The sequence below is a fragment of the Cynocephalus volans genome, chromosome X (genome assembly GCF_027409185.1).
Source record: "Cynocephalus volans isolate mCynVol1 chromosome X, mCynVol1.pri, whole genome shotgun sequence".
Classification (NCBI taxonomy): Eukaryota; Metazoa; Chordata; class Mammalia; order Dermoptera; family Cynocephalidae; genus Cynocephalus; species Cynocephalus volans.
In genome coordinates this window covers 170983874-171000929 of record NC_084478.1, presented here as the reverse complement: position 1 = coordinate 171000929, position 17056 = coordinate 170983874, and the positions used below count along the sequence as shown (strand labels likewise).

At 44.8% G+C, this 17056-nt stretch overlaps 1 protein-coding gene across 2 annotated transcripts in view; it reads left to right on the top strand.

Annotated features, from left to right (window-relative positions):
* The first annotated feature begins 5030 nt into the window (after positions 1-5030).
* The window catches only part of MPP1 (MAGUK p55 scaffold protein 1), a 45342-nt gene continuing 33316 nt past the window's right edge, over positions 5031-17056 (top strand). Inside the window, exon 1 of one of the 2 annotated variants that reach the window (XM_063083363.1) lies at positions 5031-5248. In XM_063083363.1, coding sequence (XP_062939433.1) covers positions 5147-5248 — 102 coding nt within the window. In that variant the 5' untranslated portion in view covers positions 5031-5146. The remainder of the gene's footprint in view (positions 5249-17056) is intronic. The other variant, XM_063083362.1, reaches the window with a different exon arrangement.

The following is a 17056-nucleotide window of genomic DNA, read 5'->3' as shown; positions in this document are numbered from 1 at the left end:
TGAAACCTAATCCCCAATGTAATGGTATCAAGAAATGGGGCCTTTGAGAGGTGGGGCCTTTGGGATTAGTGCCCTTATAAAAGAAGCCCAGAAATTCTGCCTCTTTCCACCATGTGAGGACTCAGTGAGAAGGTGCCGTCTGTGAGGAAAGGGCTCTCTTCAGACACTAAATCTGTCAGCACTTGACCTGGGACTTCCCAGAATCCAGAACTGCGAGAAAAAGATTTATGTTGTTTATAAGCCACCCAGTTTATGGCATTTTGTTACAGCAGCCCAATCGGACTAAGAAAAACTAGGTGGTAATGATAGTTGCACAACTCTGTGAATATACTAAAAAACACTGAATTGTTCACTTTAAATTGTTGCATTTTCTCCTTTCATTTTATTAAATAAAGTCACAGATAAATGGCTTTCAATTGTAAAAAAAAAGCTAAAAATCACACATAAGGTTATAAGAGTAATGCACAATAATCACCAGCTGGTAAGTACTTGTCATATCCAATGTAGAATTTATAATAATGGGGTAGTAGCTGGTTTACATATTTGATTGTCTAATTCATTTTGTATACATTTTCCAGTTATTCTGGTTACTGTTTTGTAAACTGCTTTGGATAAGTAAGTCACTTTGTTTTACAATTTCCAATTGTTCACTCAAGAATGAATCAAATCCAATAATTGGCTCAATGATTCCCATGAAATTTTTGCTCTTTGAAGAAAGCCACTTTTCATTGCAACATCGGGAGGACAAACCATCCATTAAATAAAATTAATAAACACAACTCTTTTTAGCAACCAAAAAGTAAATAAATAAATGGGTGAACTTTATAGTATGCAACTCTTATCTCAATTTTCTTGAAAAGTCCTTGTTTCATAGAATTGCCATAAGAATAAATGAAAGAAAGTATTAAAATGCACAGTGCCTGTATTCAATAAACAGCAATTCTCAAGAAAATTAGTGGTCCAATTCCCCACTACTGTAATAGAATTATAAATGCACACCCTCACCGTGGCCTCGCAGTGGGTAGAGCATACTTCCCTACTCCTTGACAGAAGGCCTAGTCATGTGACTTTCTTTGGCCACGAATGTGTTCAACGTACTTCACCCAGTATTTTCAGACGTTTTCAGAAAGGGAATCATTCAGGTACATGATCTGCCGTGGTGCCAGAAATTGATGGTTTTTGCATTACTTAAATTGTATTCCAAATTATCAGTGTGGTTGAACATCTTTCCATAACCTTATTGTATTCATATTCCTTTCTATTTATCATTTTTTAATATTTCCTGCTCGTATCCCTATCCGGTTAGTGCTTTTCCTTATTTACTTTAACGAATTCTTTATATATTAAATATATTAACCTTTTATCTATCATATATTCTTCAAATAATTTCCCCAGTTTGTCTTGTTTTTTTAAAACCACAAAAAGGTTGACTGGCATTTTCAGTGAATAAGGAAACGTGTATGTTTGTAGGATTAATTTTCTATCCATCCTCTCCCCAGCTTGTCCCATAGCATGCATCTGAGTATATTTAGTTTTAGTGTCACAGGGGCTTGGCCTATACGCCTTCAAAAACTGAGTATGAGGCAAAACATCTGCAATCCCATGGCAAGAGTAAGGGGGCAAAGGAAAGTGGGGTAGGGAACAAGGAAAAGTACATAAAAAGACTTAAAGAGGGTTGGTAAACTTAGCTACAGTCAACTGCTGCAGCTTGACTTGGGACTGTAATTGATATGCATCATCTCCCTCTCCCATCACCTGTTACACGTATTGCTCCTCCTCAGCCAGCACTTTGATGGACTAGGTTGCTTGCCCACTGGCGTGACTCCAGTTTTTATCCTTGATAGGTCTGAGCTCCCAGTTGTGCTGCCCTTGTTGGGCCTTGTTTACTGCAGTTTCCTATTTACAGTTTTCATTGGGTATGGAAACACCAAGGGACACCCAAGTGATTCTCAGAGTTCCAGACATAGTTATCCCTGCCCCCACTGTATAGCAGCAACCCTAGTTCCTCATGCTACACAGAGTTGTCTTGTCCACTAACACAAAGAACCCAAAGTCGCCAGGTAGTAGTCCCAGCTTTCAGTTTAATGGAAACTTTACTGCGTCCCTAGTGGAACTGCTTCCCCTACCTCTGACTCCAGGAACTAGGAACTTTAATTCAACAGAACCAATCCAACTCCAAAGTCCTATGCTGAGGAACTGTCTTCTAAGGCCACCCCATGTCTGACACCTGTTTTTTAGCCTGGGTTCTCTACAAAACAGAGCCTGAAGTAAAACATATGTGCTAAAGCTTTATTGGAAGATGCAATCCCACGGGTGTAAGGGTGAGGGAAAAAGGGAAGCAAGGCAGAGAAGGGTGGAAAGAAAATATAAACTGGTGTGCTCCTGATCCTGCCACTGCTACTCAAGAAAGTACATCTTGTTTCTCGGTCCTCCCAGATGCCTCCAGACAGGCTGTATAGAACCACATCGTCTTCCACCTTGTAATAACAAGGTCAAGGGTTTGGATCCCTGTACTAGCCAGCCACCAAAAAAAAACCACACACTAAAAAACAAAAAAACAAAACAAAACAAAAAAGAATCACAATACCTTGAAACTGTCAAGGAAGGGAACTGACTTGTCAGCAGCTTATTGTCTTATTTCTGTCACTGGTCGACGTTTCCCCTAGCAGGTGTTAATTTTCCCACACCTCTGAGTTGTGTTACCTGGGTCCTGGTAGTCACTAGGGAAGCCGGATCCCACACACCACAGTTCAGTGATGAGTCCACAAGTCGTAGGAGCTGACAGAGCCTCCATGGATCTGGTCAGACTGAGACTGAGTGCAGAAGCTCCTGCTGTAGTGAGCACAGTACAGGCCATTCCAGAACCTGGCCTTCCCTTTGGAAAAGGCTGAAGGAGTCAGAAGTATTAGGATATAGGACAATGGCAGCGGCAGTCAGGGATTTCAATTGATCAAGTGCCTGGGGGCCTGGGAAGTAGATAATGCTGAGAAAATATGGGGAGGGGTACAAATTGGAGCAAGGCCCTGTGTTTTTTCTGTCTGGACAAACAAGGTAACTCTAGTCCTGAATGTTTTGCAGGTGCACAGAGGAAGACCTGGAAGGTTACAGACCAAATTGGGGTACTTGTTCCTTCCAGGAGCAGAATTGCTGGCTCAGAGGGTGGATGGACGTTGAACTTTAAGAGATAATGGAAAACTGTTTTCCTAACTACTAGTACCAATTTAGACTCCCACCAGCAATGTTCAAAAAATGGTATGGATTCACATCCTCTCCAACACTTGATGTTGTCAGACTTTAAACTTTTTGACAATTGAACAAGTATACAGCAGTATTTCATTGTAGTCTAGATTTGCATTTCCTGGAGCACTAATGAGGTCGAACATCTCTTCATTTGTTTATTGGCTATATTTATTTCTCCATCTGTGAGGTGTTTATTTATGTCTTTTGCCTGTTTCTCTACTGGATTGTTTGTGTTTCTCTTATTAATCTGTAGTTCTTTATATACTCAACATAGGAATCTTTTGTCACTTGTGTGTATTGAAAATATTTTCTCCCAATGCACATGTGGTCTTTTGTGCTCTTTATCATGTCTTTTGATGAATAAAATTTCTTACTGTTAATAAAGTCAAATTTATCACTATTCTATTTTACAGTCAGTGGTTTGTCTGCTTTGTTTAAGAAATCTTTATCTCAAAGTGTAAAAGTTCTTTGCTTATGTTTTCTGTCAAGAGCTTTAAAAGTGCAAGTCCTTAATCCATCTGGAAGAGATTATTATTGTTCTGCATATCACATGAAGAAGGGTTCCAATTTCATCTTTTCCAATAGAAATAACCGTTGTCTGGCTTCAGTTAATGAAAAGTCTCTCTTTACTTGCCTAAGATGCCACTTCTATCATATACCACAGTTGTATACATGCAAGGGCGTTTCTTGGTTCTCTATTGCATGCCACAGCTCAGTTGGTGTATCCCTGCCCCAATATCATACTCTTAATTTCCATCTCTCTCTGTCTCTCTGACTGCCGTCTGTTTCTCTCTCTGTCTTTCTCTCTCCTGTTTCTCTCTCTCTCTCTGTCTCCCCTGTCTGTCTCTGTCTCCCCTCTCTCTCCTCTGTCTCTGTCTCCCCTGTTTCTCTCTCTCTGTCTTTCTCTCTCCTCTGTGTCCCTCTCTCCTCTGTGTCTCTCTCTTGGAGCTGTCTCTTTATAGTTCCTGTAGGTGATCTTGGGGAAGAGAACTGTCAGCTGTGCGAGCTCAGCCTCTCAGCAGAGGAAACTCCTTTGCTTTCGCTGATCTGTAAAAACTTGTGGCCTTAACAGCAAGAGATCTGGCCTAAGATAAGTAAAAACTGTTTGTTCTTGAAGGCAATCAGGTCTTTCATGTAAATGACAGGGTTACAGCAGCCCAGAAGCCTTAAAGGCATTTTCGAAATGTCCCCATGTAGAAGGGTGCGCGGGGCCTGCTGTGCCCGCGCCGGGCCTGCTGTGCGCGCATCGGTTTCAGGGCAGAGCCTGGAGTCCGCCAGCTCCCGACATCCTTCACGCTCCGTTCAGCCGGCTCATTCCGACTCCCCGTGTTTTCCTGAGTGTTGGAACCGTCTAAAGGTCGCCTCAGCTAGAAGCTCGGGCCTGCGGCCTCGCGGCCCAACTGGGATAACACACGGGTGGCCGCCACGTACGCGGGATGACGTCCTGCCACCCCCATGCATGTGGCCAGGCGACCCGGGCGGCTCAGGCCCCGGAGGCTAAGGACCCCTGCCCTGTTCCTGTCCCTCTGGGACCAGCTCCGCGCCGAGCTTCGGGCCGCAGGGGCCGAAGCCGGAGCCGCGTCTCCTTCCGGCCCCGAAGGGCCGCTGGTGCCCGCGCCGGGCCCCGCGGGGGCGGGGCGTGGGGGTGGCCAGGGTGGCGGTGGGCGGGGGCGGGGCCAGGGCGGGGGTAGGCGGGGACAGGCGAGGGCGTGGCCAGGACCGCGGTGGGGCGGGGCGTGGGCGGAGCTCCGCCCCCGGCCGCCCGGCGCGCGGCCTGCGGGGTGGTGACAGGCCCAGCCGCGCCGCGTCCTCGCCGCCCGCACCACGCCCGCCGCGCCGCAGGCCCCGGGCCCTCCGGTTCCCAGCGCGGCCCGGCGTCGCGGCCCCGTATCCCGGCCCCGGCGAGATGACGCTCAAGGCGAGCGAGGGCGACGGGGGCGGCGGCATGCGCACGGCGCTCTCCGACCTGTACCTGGAGCACTTGCTGCAGAAGCGCAGCCGGCCGGAGGTGAGCGGGCCCCGCGGGTCCCCGGGGGGCCGGGCCGGGCTCTGCCTCGGGCCCCACTGTCCTCCTCCGCGGGACTTCCCCACGGCGCGGCCCGTCCTGGGGGTCCTAGTCCCGGGGGAGCCGCGGCAGCCGGCGGGGAGGGGGCCGGGCGAGCCGGGACCGGGCGCCCCGAGCAGCCCCCGTAGGTGGAAGTGAGGAGAGGCCGCGGCCCGCACAGAGAGGCCGTGAGGTCACGGAAACGTTCCCGTGGACGGAAGTCAGGGGAACAGAAGCGCTTGAAGGAGCGCGCCCCACAGTAGGTCGGTCTGCCCGGGGCTGCTGAGAGGCTCGTGGTGGGTCCTCGGACGTGCTTGGGACGCGCTCACCGTCCCCTTCACGTAGGCAGGTCCCTTTGTGCTGGCCTGCGGATGAGGTGGCCCGTGTGTGTTCATGGCTGGACCCAGGAACCCATGGATTTGGGAGGTGACTCTGCCCTCCGGGTTTCAGGGATGGCCAGTAAATACTTATTAACCTCTGTCCTCAAAGGCGACCTGAGGCAGCATGAGCCGCTGGAAGACAACGACAGCAACAACAGCAGGTGACCTGAGGGAATTGGATGACTCCTTGGCATTAGGGCCTTAGCTCAAGGAAACCACTGATAGGTGTCAGAAGCCAGGCTAGGCTTTGTATCTGCGGAGTCAAAGACCGGTGTGCTTTCCACCTCACCACATGGCCTCTCCTTTAGGGACCACTCACAGCAAGGTGTTCACACCTGTCTGTCCTTTCAGATCACCTTTACTTGCAGCAGCCTGGGCTTTAAGGAGCGCAGGAATGAACCGGGGCAGAAGGTGCTGTTGTTATGCAGATGACAAGATAAAATTGCAAGTTGTGCGGTGGCCGTGGAATGTGCACTAGGAGGGAAACAGGGTTTAAAAACTACCTGATTCCCCTTAAGCTTGGATGCGTGATTTTTTTTTTTCTTCCCCATAATCACTGCTCACTTGGCTGAGCCTTAACTTAAAAAAAACCTCTTTATTGAATTTAGTTTCGGCAATTTTTCTAAGGTATAATTAGCATACAGTAGAATTTACTAATTCTAATTGTGCAGTTTGAATAGATTTGAGAAATGTATGCAGTTGTGTAACCACCATCACAGTCATGATATTAGAACAAACATTTGCATTGTTCCAGAAAGTTCCCTCCTGGACCTTCGCAGTCCATCTCCTTACCCCACCTGGAGTCTGGCAACCCTGATCTATCACTATCAATTTGCCTTTTCTAGAATTTTGTCTGGCTTCTTTCACTCAGCACAAGCTGGTTTTGTGTGAACCTGTGTGCTCCTTTATGGGTGTGCTTGAAAGATTGTGTGCGTCTTTGAAAAAAGGCCCTGTCACTTCCAGAGTTAGGTTGTGGGCACACCCTCTGAGTAAACAGCAGCTTTTGTGGGGCTGTGAGTTTATCCTATAATATTGGACACAGTCTACCAGTTAGTTCATTTGCTTTGGTGTTAAAGAAGGATTCGAAGATGAAATAAGAAAACGTGCTAAATCCCCGAATGAAATTGTATCTAGATCTGCCAAGGTGAACATCAGAGGGAGAATCTTCACATGGTGACGGTGGCATGACCCCACAGACCTGCAAATTCTTATTTCTTTAGGTTCACCTTCCCTTTGAGGCTGTTACCAGTCTTTGCTTCAGCAGTGTGCTCTGCCATTCACTTGCTTAGTGGCCTTTGCCAAGCTGCTGAATTTCTCTGTGCCTTAGGTTTCTCTTCTCTATGAAATTGGCATGCTCAGAGGTTTGCAATTATGTGTACATGAGGTAATGCTTTTCCAGCACCTCGAACCGCACTGGGACATCCAGGGTAATGGCCCAGCATCTCCCTAAGAGCTGCCTGTCCAGTACCAGAACATTTTCCTCTAGTGGCAAGATTAGAAGCAGGAGAACCTGTAAGGAAGTTGTTGGCCTCAGTATAAGTCATAAAATTATTACACTGAAAATTTTATTTAAACAGATTGGTTTCTGTGAAAGTGCTAAAGATTCAAAACACAAAGGTTCACCATCATAGTCCACGTTTAATATTGGAAAAGTACTGTCAAAAGATAATATTGCAGTAGGTTTGAACGTAGTCAGTCTCCCATATGTTAAGTATATCTCCTTCCTTGGAGAAGCTAATTTTATAAGCTCTCTCAGGCCTTCTGCTTTACAGTAGTATCCATTAATGCACATAAAATTGGTTATTAAATTCCTAATACTGCTTTTCTCTTCAGGCCTAATTGAAGCAGCACTTTCCGCATGACCTGAAGCAATAGGTTGAGAATCCCTGAAAATTCACTTGGGCCTATCCCACATCAAAAGATGATCTAACAAGTCAGGCTCTAGGCTCCACTAAGAAAACCTGTCTGTTGATTCTTAGGGTCCCATGCAGCCTTACTCCACGCGGGTAATCATTCATTCTGATGCAGTATTGTTGATTACCTACTATGGGCCTGGTGCTGGTGCTACGAAGTGAATACGGGAGGACACAGATGCATAAACAAATATGGCAGTGCTGCGGGGCAATGGCAGAGGCAGGTGTAGAGTGCTGTGAGGCAGGGAGGAGCCCCCTGCACTGTGGGAGCCTGTGTTTTGCGGAAGTAATTGGAAGTAATTGGAAAATAGCGCTCCAGGCGGAGGGAACAGTCTGTGCAAAGACACCAAGGTTCTTGCCAAATGCGGCACATTCTGTGATGGCAGGAAGTTGAGTCTTGCCAGAATCTGTGGTGTGCACTGTCAGTGAGTCTGCTCCTGATTATTTACGGTTTTGCCTGAGAAAGAACTTTTCTCCAGATTTGGATCTGGTTATTTCATTGGAGGAGGGAATGTTGCCGTTCGAGGGTTTTCTTTTCACAAAACAGATACTAGCAAATAAAGGGTAATTTTCAAATTACTTAGTCCTCTCCCCAGTTTTCCCAGTACATGGTGTGGTCTCAGCCAGTCTGTGTCCTTCCCTGCCCTTCACTTCCAGGAACTTTGTGACTTTTTTCCAAAACTAGAGGGACAGTATATCTTGTAGATAAGAATCTGGTTTTACTGTATTGTGACCACTGTGGGCTAAGTAGATTGGAGTTTTATCATGTAAGTTCTGTTCTTTTTTAACTCATTTGTTCTCTCTAGACAAGACACTGAACTAGAATATCAGGAACAGATATTTCAGGTCAAGATCAATTCCCTTAAATCAGGGTTTCTCAAACTCAGCACTATGGACATTTGGGGTCTGATAATTCTTTTGTGAAAAGTAATACCCTTCCCCGGCCCCAGTAGTGACGATCAGAAATGTCTTGAGACATTGCCAAGAAGGGACATGAAATCAGTTGACCTTTCAATGATGTAGAGATTTTTTTTCCTAAGCAGTGAATTGCGCTCTGACCTATTTTTTTTTTCTTTAAGGAAAACATCACAAATTCAAGTCAACTGATAAATTTAACTCAAAGATTAACATCCTTAATACAAAAAGAACTCTTAACTTGTTAAGACAAGTGAACAGATATGATGTAGCGGGGTGGGGAGGGGAGAGAGGGAGGGTGAAAGAGGAACGGGGTAAAGGGTCATGAAAATCAGCTACAGTGTATAATGAAAAGTTAAAAAAAACTCTTAAAAATGAATTAGAAATATCTAAGCAGAATTTTGGCAAAGGACATGAGCAGATAAGTCACACACCCCAAAGAACCCCACGTGGCTGGTGAGTACATTCTAGGATGTTGCTGTGGGGATGGGGCCGGCCCTCAGGTCCTGCTCTAACCTTTCAGTGTTGCTACAAAAGGACTTGGTGTGGAGTATAGAAAGGCAGGAAAAAATAACTGTATTTTCAGAATTGACTGGGGGTGGGGGCAGTGACGCCAGAGGTGGAGAAGAGGAAATAAAGCCCCTGAATTAGGGAACCAGAATACAACTTTCGTAACATGGAGTTTTCTGATTCTTCACTTTTTCCCTTCATATGAAGAAATATACATGAGCAAAACATATAATAGGTTTTTGCTTGAAAATCACCTTCCCTGCTTGATTTTCTTCCATAACATGTATCATCATCTTTGAACGAAAACAGAGAGCTGCCTGCCCAGCCCTGAACCAGTATCACTTCTTCCGTGTTTGGTTGATGGAGTTAACTTGGACTGATCCCTCTGCATCCCCAGATACCCCTCGTACCCCTAGCAGAAAGACCGCTTCTGCGCTGAGCCTGCATTCTCTCCTCGAACCCTCACACACTTTGAAGTTCATGCTCGTGGTTTATCTCCTGGAGTCTGAGACGTACTAGTCCTTTAAGCTCAGACAGGTTTCTGAACCGTTTTGTGCCTCCAAATGTTGACCACAAAATGAGGATACAAATTTAATCTAGTGGGTGGCGTTATTTACGCATAGTCCTGGCATTGGCTTAATGGCAGTGTGGGGACACAGCATCAGGTGTCTGGATGTACAGTCCTGTGTTTCTTCTACGTGGAATGGTGCTACTTGGATCTCCTGTTTTTCTTCAGTGGAAGGAGAAGCCTTTGCGTGTGTACAGAGTGCACTGGGCAGTTAGAGCACGTTGGAAAAGGATCTTCAGCGACTTGGCCTTTGGGTTGATGTGTGTGTTCTCAGATGGATTTAGTGCCTGAGAGACAAAGCCCCTAGTTAGTGTATGATTTTTAGACAGTGCCCGCCGTGAAATCCTCGCTCTGAGGCCTTCCTCTCTCCCCATTTCTTGTCATTTGTGGTTAAACAGTGCTGATCTTTTTCTAACACCCTGGAGCACTCTTGCTTTTCTTACAGTTTGTCTTTTTTTCCCCCCCAAAGTGGAATAGGATATTGCCAGTGTGAAGAGTGGGGTTTTGCGGGCCCCTGGCTCCAGGAGCTAGGGCTGGCAGGGGTTGTGGGGCACCTCCAGGGTCTGCTGTCTTTGGGGTGTGCTTGCTTTCTTGGGCTGGGCCTTCTCCTGAGTCTCCATGTGAAAGCAGTTGGCAAAGAGCCTACCAGTAGGCTGAGCAAATGTTTGTTCTTTCCCACATTCACTGTCACTTGCTCTTAATCCAATTGTTTGGCTGAGAAAGCAGACTTTAGTTGCCCCTGCTCTATTCGCCCCCACCACCGCCCACCCCCTGCCAAGTTTGCTTTTTATCTCTTTTTAATTCCAACTTCCTCTGAGCAACTGCCTCTGCCCTTTGAACCCTGCTGCAGATGTTTCCTCGGAAGGGGGTTTCAGAGCAGGAGGCCTTGCCGCCCCAGCAGTTTATATGATTAACGGCCAGAGGCTGCAGAGCAAAGGCCAGACGTAGTCGTGGGTAGGTGTTTACTCGCCGGTTCCTCCTGAATCTGGGCCATCATCGTTCACCAGAGTCACTTCCACGCTGCCTTGTCATTGGTGGGGGCCAGGCCCGATGCAGCCCTGGGGCATCCTGTGTCCATTGGGGATGAGGGCGGCTGTTTTGAAGGGTGGTGTGTGGAGGTTGTGAAGGGACCTCTGTGAAATGGAATCCAGTACCTTGGATCTTTATGTCACTTCCATCAAGTACAAGTGTATGTCTGCATATCCTCCGATGACATGTCTGTAGTGAGGAGACATGGGGGCTCATTGAAGGAGTTTCTGTAAGGGAAGGTCACAGACAAGCTGGCCCTCCCTTTCTGAGAGTCTCAGGAAGACACAGGGTGGCTCAGGGACAAGTTCGTGGTAGAGAAACTTGTGCTTTGCTTTCTGAAGCCTTACTGTCGCGAGCTGGTTCTTTCGTGACCATGTGGGAGGTTTCCGTTTTTCTTAGTCATCATTTGCAACTTCTGGGTGAGTGTGATAGTGACTCTTAGTCATCACGAAGGGGAACGTCTTCATGGATAGATAAGCACATTTGAAAAACCAACCTTTGGGATGGCAACTCTTGACCTTTTCTGGCTGGAATGTGTCCTGCTTCTAGTAAGCTTTGCTGAGTCCTTGATTTAAAGGCTGACACGTTAAAAGCAACCACTGTTATAAAGCTGAATAAGAGGAATATGAGGTAAGGGTTCCAGTTTATCTTCCTCTTCTAGATACACTGTGAACAGCTGACGATACTGCATGTAGATTTTCCCCTCCTCTCAAAGGTCATTTTGCGTTCTGTGGACTAAGACTTTCTAATCTGTCGTTCTTTAGAACATTATGCAGGGGCCCACCAATCCTGGAAACAGGTGAATCGTCATAAATAGTTCCTTGATAGTATATGAGGCTACGTCAGAAAGTTTGTGGAAAGATAGAATTAAAAGGTAATGTGAATCTTTCCAGGAACTTTTTAATGTACCCTCATATTACAACGTATGATAAAATCATGCGATCTGTGTTTCCAGACTTTGTGGCCGTCTGTGTATTATTGTAGTTACCAAGACACATAAACGGTAGTTGCTGACAAAACCATAGGATTAATTTCTGAGTTTGCTCTTCAGCTTCATCAGCTCCACAATTGCTAGTAATGAGAGACTCATAAGTCAGGCTCAAGGAAAGCTCTGAGTTTATTTTCATACTTTAAGACCAGAAATTTGAGACTTGAGCTTCTTATTTTTTCATAGCAATCATTCAGTCGGTGGCCCTTGAATTCCTTGTTCTGTACATTCAGTCTGTGACACGTGCATGTGGTAAAAACAAACAGTACAGATGATTAGTTTAAGAAAAGGAATTCTTCCTTCAAGCATCACTCATGCTAACCCAGCATGACGTGGTTGAAACTCGGCCACAGAGGCCTCTTACATTCCCGTCCTAAGATATGAATGGGCATCTCATTGTCTAAAAACCGGTCCTGTAAACTGCAGATTTCTCAAAGGTCTGTTGATACAAAGACCTCCCTGGTGCTTCCCCTTTACAGTCACACACCTCCTGCTCCCCATCATCCCTAACCCCTGGCAAGCACTAATCTGTTTTCCATATCCATAGTTTTGTCGTTTTAAGAATGTTATATAGGTGGAATCATACGCATGTGACCTTTTGAGATGAGCTTTCTTTACTCTGGCATGATGCCTTTGAAATCCGTCCCAAGTTGTTACGAGTATCGATAGTTTGCTCCTTTTTATTGCTGAGAAGTGTTCCGGGGTGTGGATGTACCACAGTTTGACTGTTCACCTGCTTTAGGATATTTGGGTTGTTTGTAGTTTTTAGCTACTGTGAATAAAGCCATTTACAGCATTCGTGTACAGGTTTTTGAGTGAACACACATTTCCGTTTCTCTAGGTAAATGACTAGGAGTGCTACCTCTGGGTTGTATGGTAGTTGCTTGTTCAGTTTTTTAAGAAAGTGTCCAACTATTTTCATGAGTGGCTGCACCATTTTACATTCCCACCAGCAGTGCATGAGAGATCCAGTTTCTGTGCAGCTTCACCAGCATTTCATATTGTCACTATTTTTTGCTTTCACAGAGCAAAACTTTTTCATTTCGATGAGGTCCAGTTTGTCAATTTTTCCTTTCAGGGATCCTGCTTTTGGTGTTAGGTATAAGAACTCTTTGTCTAGCCCTAGAGTCTGACAATTTTCTCCTATTTTTTTCTTCTAAAATGTTTTATAGTTTTACACTTTACATTTAAGTCTGTGATCCGTTTTAGAAGGTGTTAGGTTTAGGTCAGTGTTTCTCTTTTTGCCGATAGGTGTCCAATTGCTGAAGCACCATTTGTTGAAAAGGCCACCCTTTCTCCACTGAGTTGCTGTTGCATCTTTGTAAAAAATCAACTGGTATATGTCTGTGTGTCTATTTCTAGGTTTTCTATTCTGTTCCAAGGATCTGTGTCTATACCACATAGTCCTTACTGAAACTATATAATAAGTCTTGAAACTATGCAGACTGATTCTTCCTACTTTCTTCTTTTTCAAAATTTTTTAGCTATTCATGAGCCTGTGTCTTTCCATCATGTACATGAGTTTTAAAAGGTCAGATCTTCCAGAGGTACTTTTAGTGTAACCTACATGGACCAGGTGAGTGAAACCACTTGTGTGTAAGAAAAATAACACCCCATGACGGAGTTTGGATGTATTGTCTTCCCAGAACTCATGTGGAAATTTGATCCCCAGTGTGGCAGTGTTAGAAGCTCTTCGAATCACGGGGTTGGATCCCTCAAGAATGGATTAGTGCTCTCCCTGGGGGGTAGGAGTAATGAGTGAGTTCTCACTGTATTAGTTCCCGTGGGAGCTGGTTGTTTAAAAGACCCCAGCACCTCCCCTCTCTCTCTTGAGTCCTCTCACCATGTGATCTGCTTGTACCCGCCAGCTGCCTGCTGCTTTCTGCCATGAGTAGAAGCAGCCTGAGGCCCACACCAGATGCAGCTGTCCCAGAATCGTAAGCCGAATAAACCTCCTTTCTTTATAAATTACCCAGTCTCAGGTGTTCTGTTATAGTAACACAAAACGGACTAATACACCCCACGTACAGGGCAGTGGTAGCCAGTGTTGGTCTCTGGACCAGGCAGCAGTAGGAAACCTGAGAGCTGGGACCACCCAGAGAAGAGGGCCTGATCTTTTGAGATCTTATAAAGAAGTTGGAGTCTCCTGATTTTTACTAAACAAAACAAAGATACTTGTTCAAAATAAAACAGATTTGTGAGCCATCAGTTTGCACCTTCTGCTTTGTTGATTACCCTTGTAACTTTATTATTATTTTTTAAAATGTATTTATTTTTTATTAGAACATAGTTGATTGTACATATCTGTGGGGTGCAGCATTGACTATTAATACCAGCATGCAATATGCGATGTTCAAATCAGGACAATTAGTATATTCATTATACAATGTAATGGATTTTCGTGGCCCTTTACCAACTCCTCCCTTACCTTCATCCCCCTCCCCCTTTCCCACCTCTGGTAACCTCAGTTCTATTCTCTTCTCTTGAAAGTTCAACATATTATTGTTATTGTTGTATCTTTCTTTTTTTATTTGTTTATTTCTTTATTTTTAGCTCCCCCATATAACTGGGGACATGCAGTATTTCTCTTTCTGTGCCTGGCTTATTTCACTTAACATAATTTTCTATAATTAATCTGTGTTGCTGTGAATGACAGTGTTTTATTCTGTTTTATGGCAGGGTAGTATTCCATTTGACAGAGGATTAACAGCCAGAATGTACAAGAACTGAAACAACTTAATAGTGAAAAAAAGTAATAATAACCTGATTTAAAAATGGGCAAAGGAGCTGAATAGACATTGCTCAAAGGGAGATATAAGAATGGAGAACAGACACATGAAAAAATGCTCAGCATCACTAAGCATCTGGGAAACGCAGATCAAAAGCACACTGAGACATCATCTCCCCCCAGTTCATCTGGCCAGTATTAAAAAGACTGAGAATAACAAGTGCTGGTGAGGATGCGGAGAAAGGGGCACCCTCCTACACTGTGCATAGGACTGTAAATTAGTGCAGCCATTAGGGACAATGGTATGGAGGTTTCTCAGACAGCTAAAGATAGAACTGCCGTAGAATCCAGCAGTCCCACTGCTGGGTGTATACCCAGAGGAATGGAAATCATCATGTTGAAGGGACGCCTGCACTCCCATGTTCATTGCAGCTCTGTTTACAATAGCCAAGAATTGGAACCAGCCTAAATGTCCATCGATGGATGACTGGATAAGGAAAATGTGGTATATTTTTACACTGGAATTTTAAATTGTACATTTATTCCTTCATTTATTGCCCAACCAATGAAAGATAATATCTCTTGAGTCCCCACTTTTTAAGGGGACAAGATTAGTGGCCCGTTCCCTTCATTTCTTTTCTCCTCTTTTTACCTCTCGACTTCTACCATGTGTATGTATACCTGAATACAGTCATGGTGCTGACATTTACAGTCTGTTCTTTAATTCTTTCATGACTGTCCATAGGTGGATTCTAAAAAGTGAAAATCAGTAAATGGTTTTTGTATTATTATGACTGGTTGCCAGCCCAACATCCCACTTTTCACTTACAGATCCGTAATCTTGTTTGGGATGGCAAGATGCCCAACTAAGTTCTGATTTTCCCAGCCCCTTTTGCAGCTTGGGACAGCCGTGTTCTACAGTTCTGGCCAATGAGACAAGAACAGATGTCCACTGGGGAGGCCCTGGGACGGATGCCACTGTCCTGGCCCTTCTTCCTTCTTCCTGCCTCAAAAGAGACCTGTAGCACCTTTTCCTTGTGTATTTCAACCCCAAGCCCCACTTCATTCAGGGATTTCTGAGACCAAGCCTGTGTTTTGCAGCTGATTCCTCCTCTGTGCACATTCTAGGCTGTAGCTGTCTCACCTCTCCATGATCAGTGAGCATTCCACCATCGTCTTTCTGTCTTCTGGAAAGTTATTGAAATCTCTCATCCCTGATGACGTCTTAATATTTTGTCCTTTTTTTTTTTAGAGTTTCTATTTCCCTCCCTCCTTTACTCTCATTTAAACAGGCTCGGGGGTGAGGGGGCAGGAGATCCACAGGAGTACTCAGGCTGCCAACTTGATCCTGAATCACAATCACTTAGGAACATTCCATCTCGCCAGTATAGAGAGCATTGTGCTTTGTAGAGCTTTTAGGAATAATAGGCTTTCATTTCTATGAATAGAAATTAATTATTGGAATATAAAAATGAAGGGATGCATGAAATTTTGAATGCTGAACATTTTCTTTAGCAACATCTTTCAGGATTCTAAGTGTATCTCAGCACTCGCTACAGAGAGTTGTGTGGCATCTGGAGAACAGCCCACGTTTGCTGAGTGCTGCTACGTCTTGTGTTAAGCACTTGCCCCAGCACAATCCTATAAGGTCATTCTGTTACTATCTGCATTTTACAGGTGAGGAAACTGAAGCACAGGGAGGTCAAGAAACTTGCCCAAAGTTACCCAGCTGTTAGTAAAAGGGCTATGAATCAAACCCAGACAGAGTGTAGATTTCCATTAAAAGGTATGCACCAGATTTGTAACCGCTGTTTTCTTTTACTAGTTTCTTTTATTAAAGTAATGCAAGCACGTAGTATATAATTTGAAAGTTATAAGTGGATATACAGTGAAAACAATTTCCTTCTTACCTTATCCCGTGTCACCCAATTCCCCTCCCTAGAAGTAACCACTGTTTCTTTATGTCTCCTTCCAAAGATAGTTTATGCATTTATAAGCAAATATGCATATATTCATTTTCCACTGTTTATGCTGCTGCTAGCATGCCCTTCCTCACATTGTTCTTTTCACTTAACAGTATCCCTTCAAGATTACTCTTAGAACCTCCTTTTCATGGATACAATCTGTCTCCCCATACAGATGCAGTGTTAACTGCATCACTGAACCACGTACTGTAGAGTACCTCAGAGTTATGTGAAGTTCTGTGCTCCCAGGTATCACAGGTCAATTTTCTAAATACAACCCTATCTTAGACAATTTATTATAACAACAATACCGTATGACTTCGTGTCATGTGAGCTCTTTGAAGTTCTAATTTCTAGAAAAGGCAGTTCCTCTTTCTCAGTTCTTCCCTCATTTGAGGTCACCCAATAACTACCACTACTTCCAACCTCTGCATCTTATCAGAATTTCCCTTAGAAAGGATGCAGTACAGTAAAATTAAAACATCATTTTATATTATTTTGTAAAGAGCACCCCTTATGTTATGAGACATACGTCTATTCACAAGCCTCTACCCCAGACCTCCTTGTCTCCCGTCATCTTCCAGTCCTTTTCCCTCTAGGCCCTTGGCTTGGCCACTGGACACTGCCCAGGAATTTGTACGTTCCCTCCTAGGGCCACTTCTCCTTCCCCACAAAGTGGACGATGAGGCACATTCCTCATAGTCTGCTTATTGGGAAGAGTTTTCCTCCCCACTTTCTTGGAGGGTCACCCTTGGGTGTGGCTGGAATGTAGCTTCC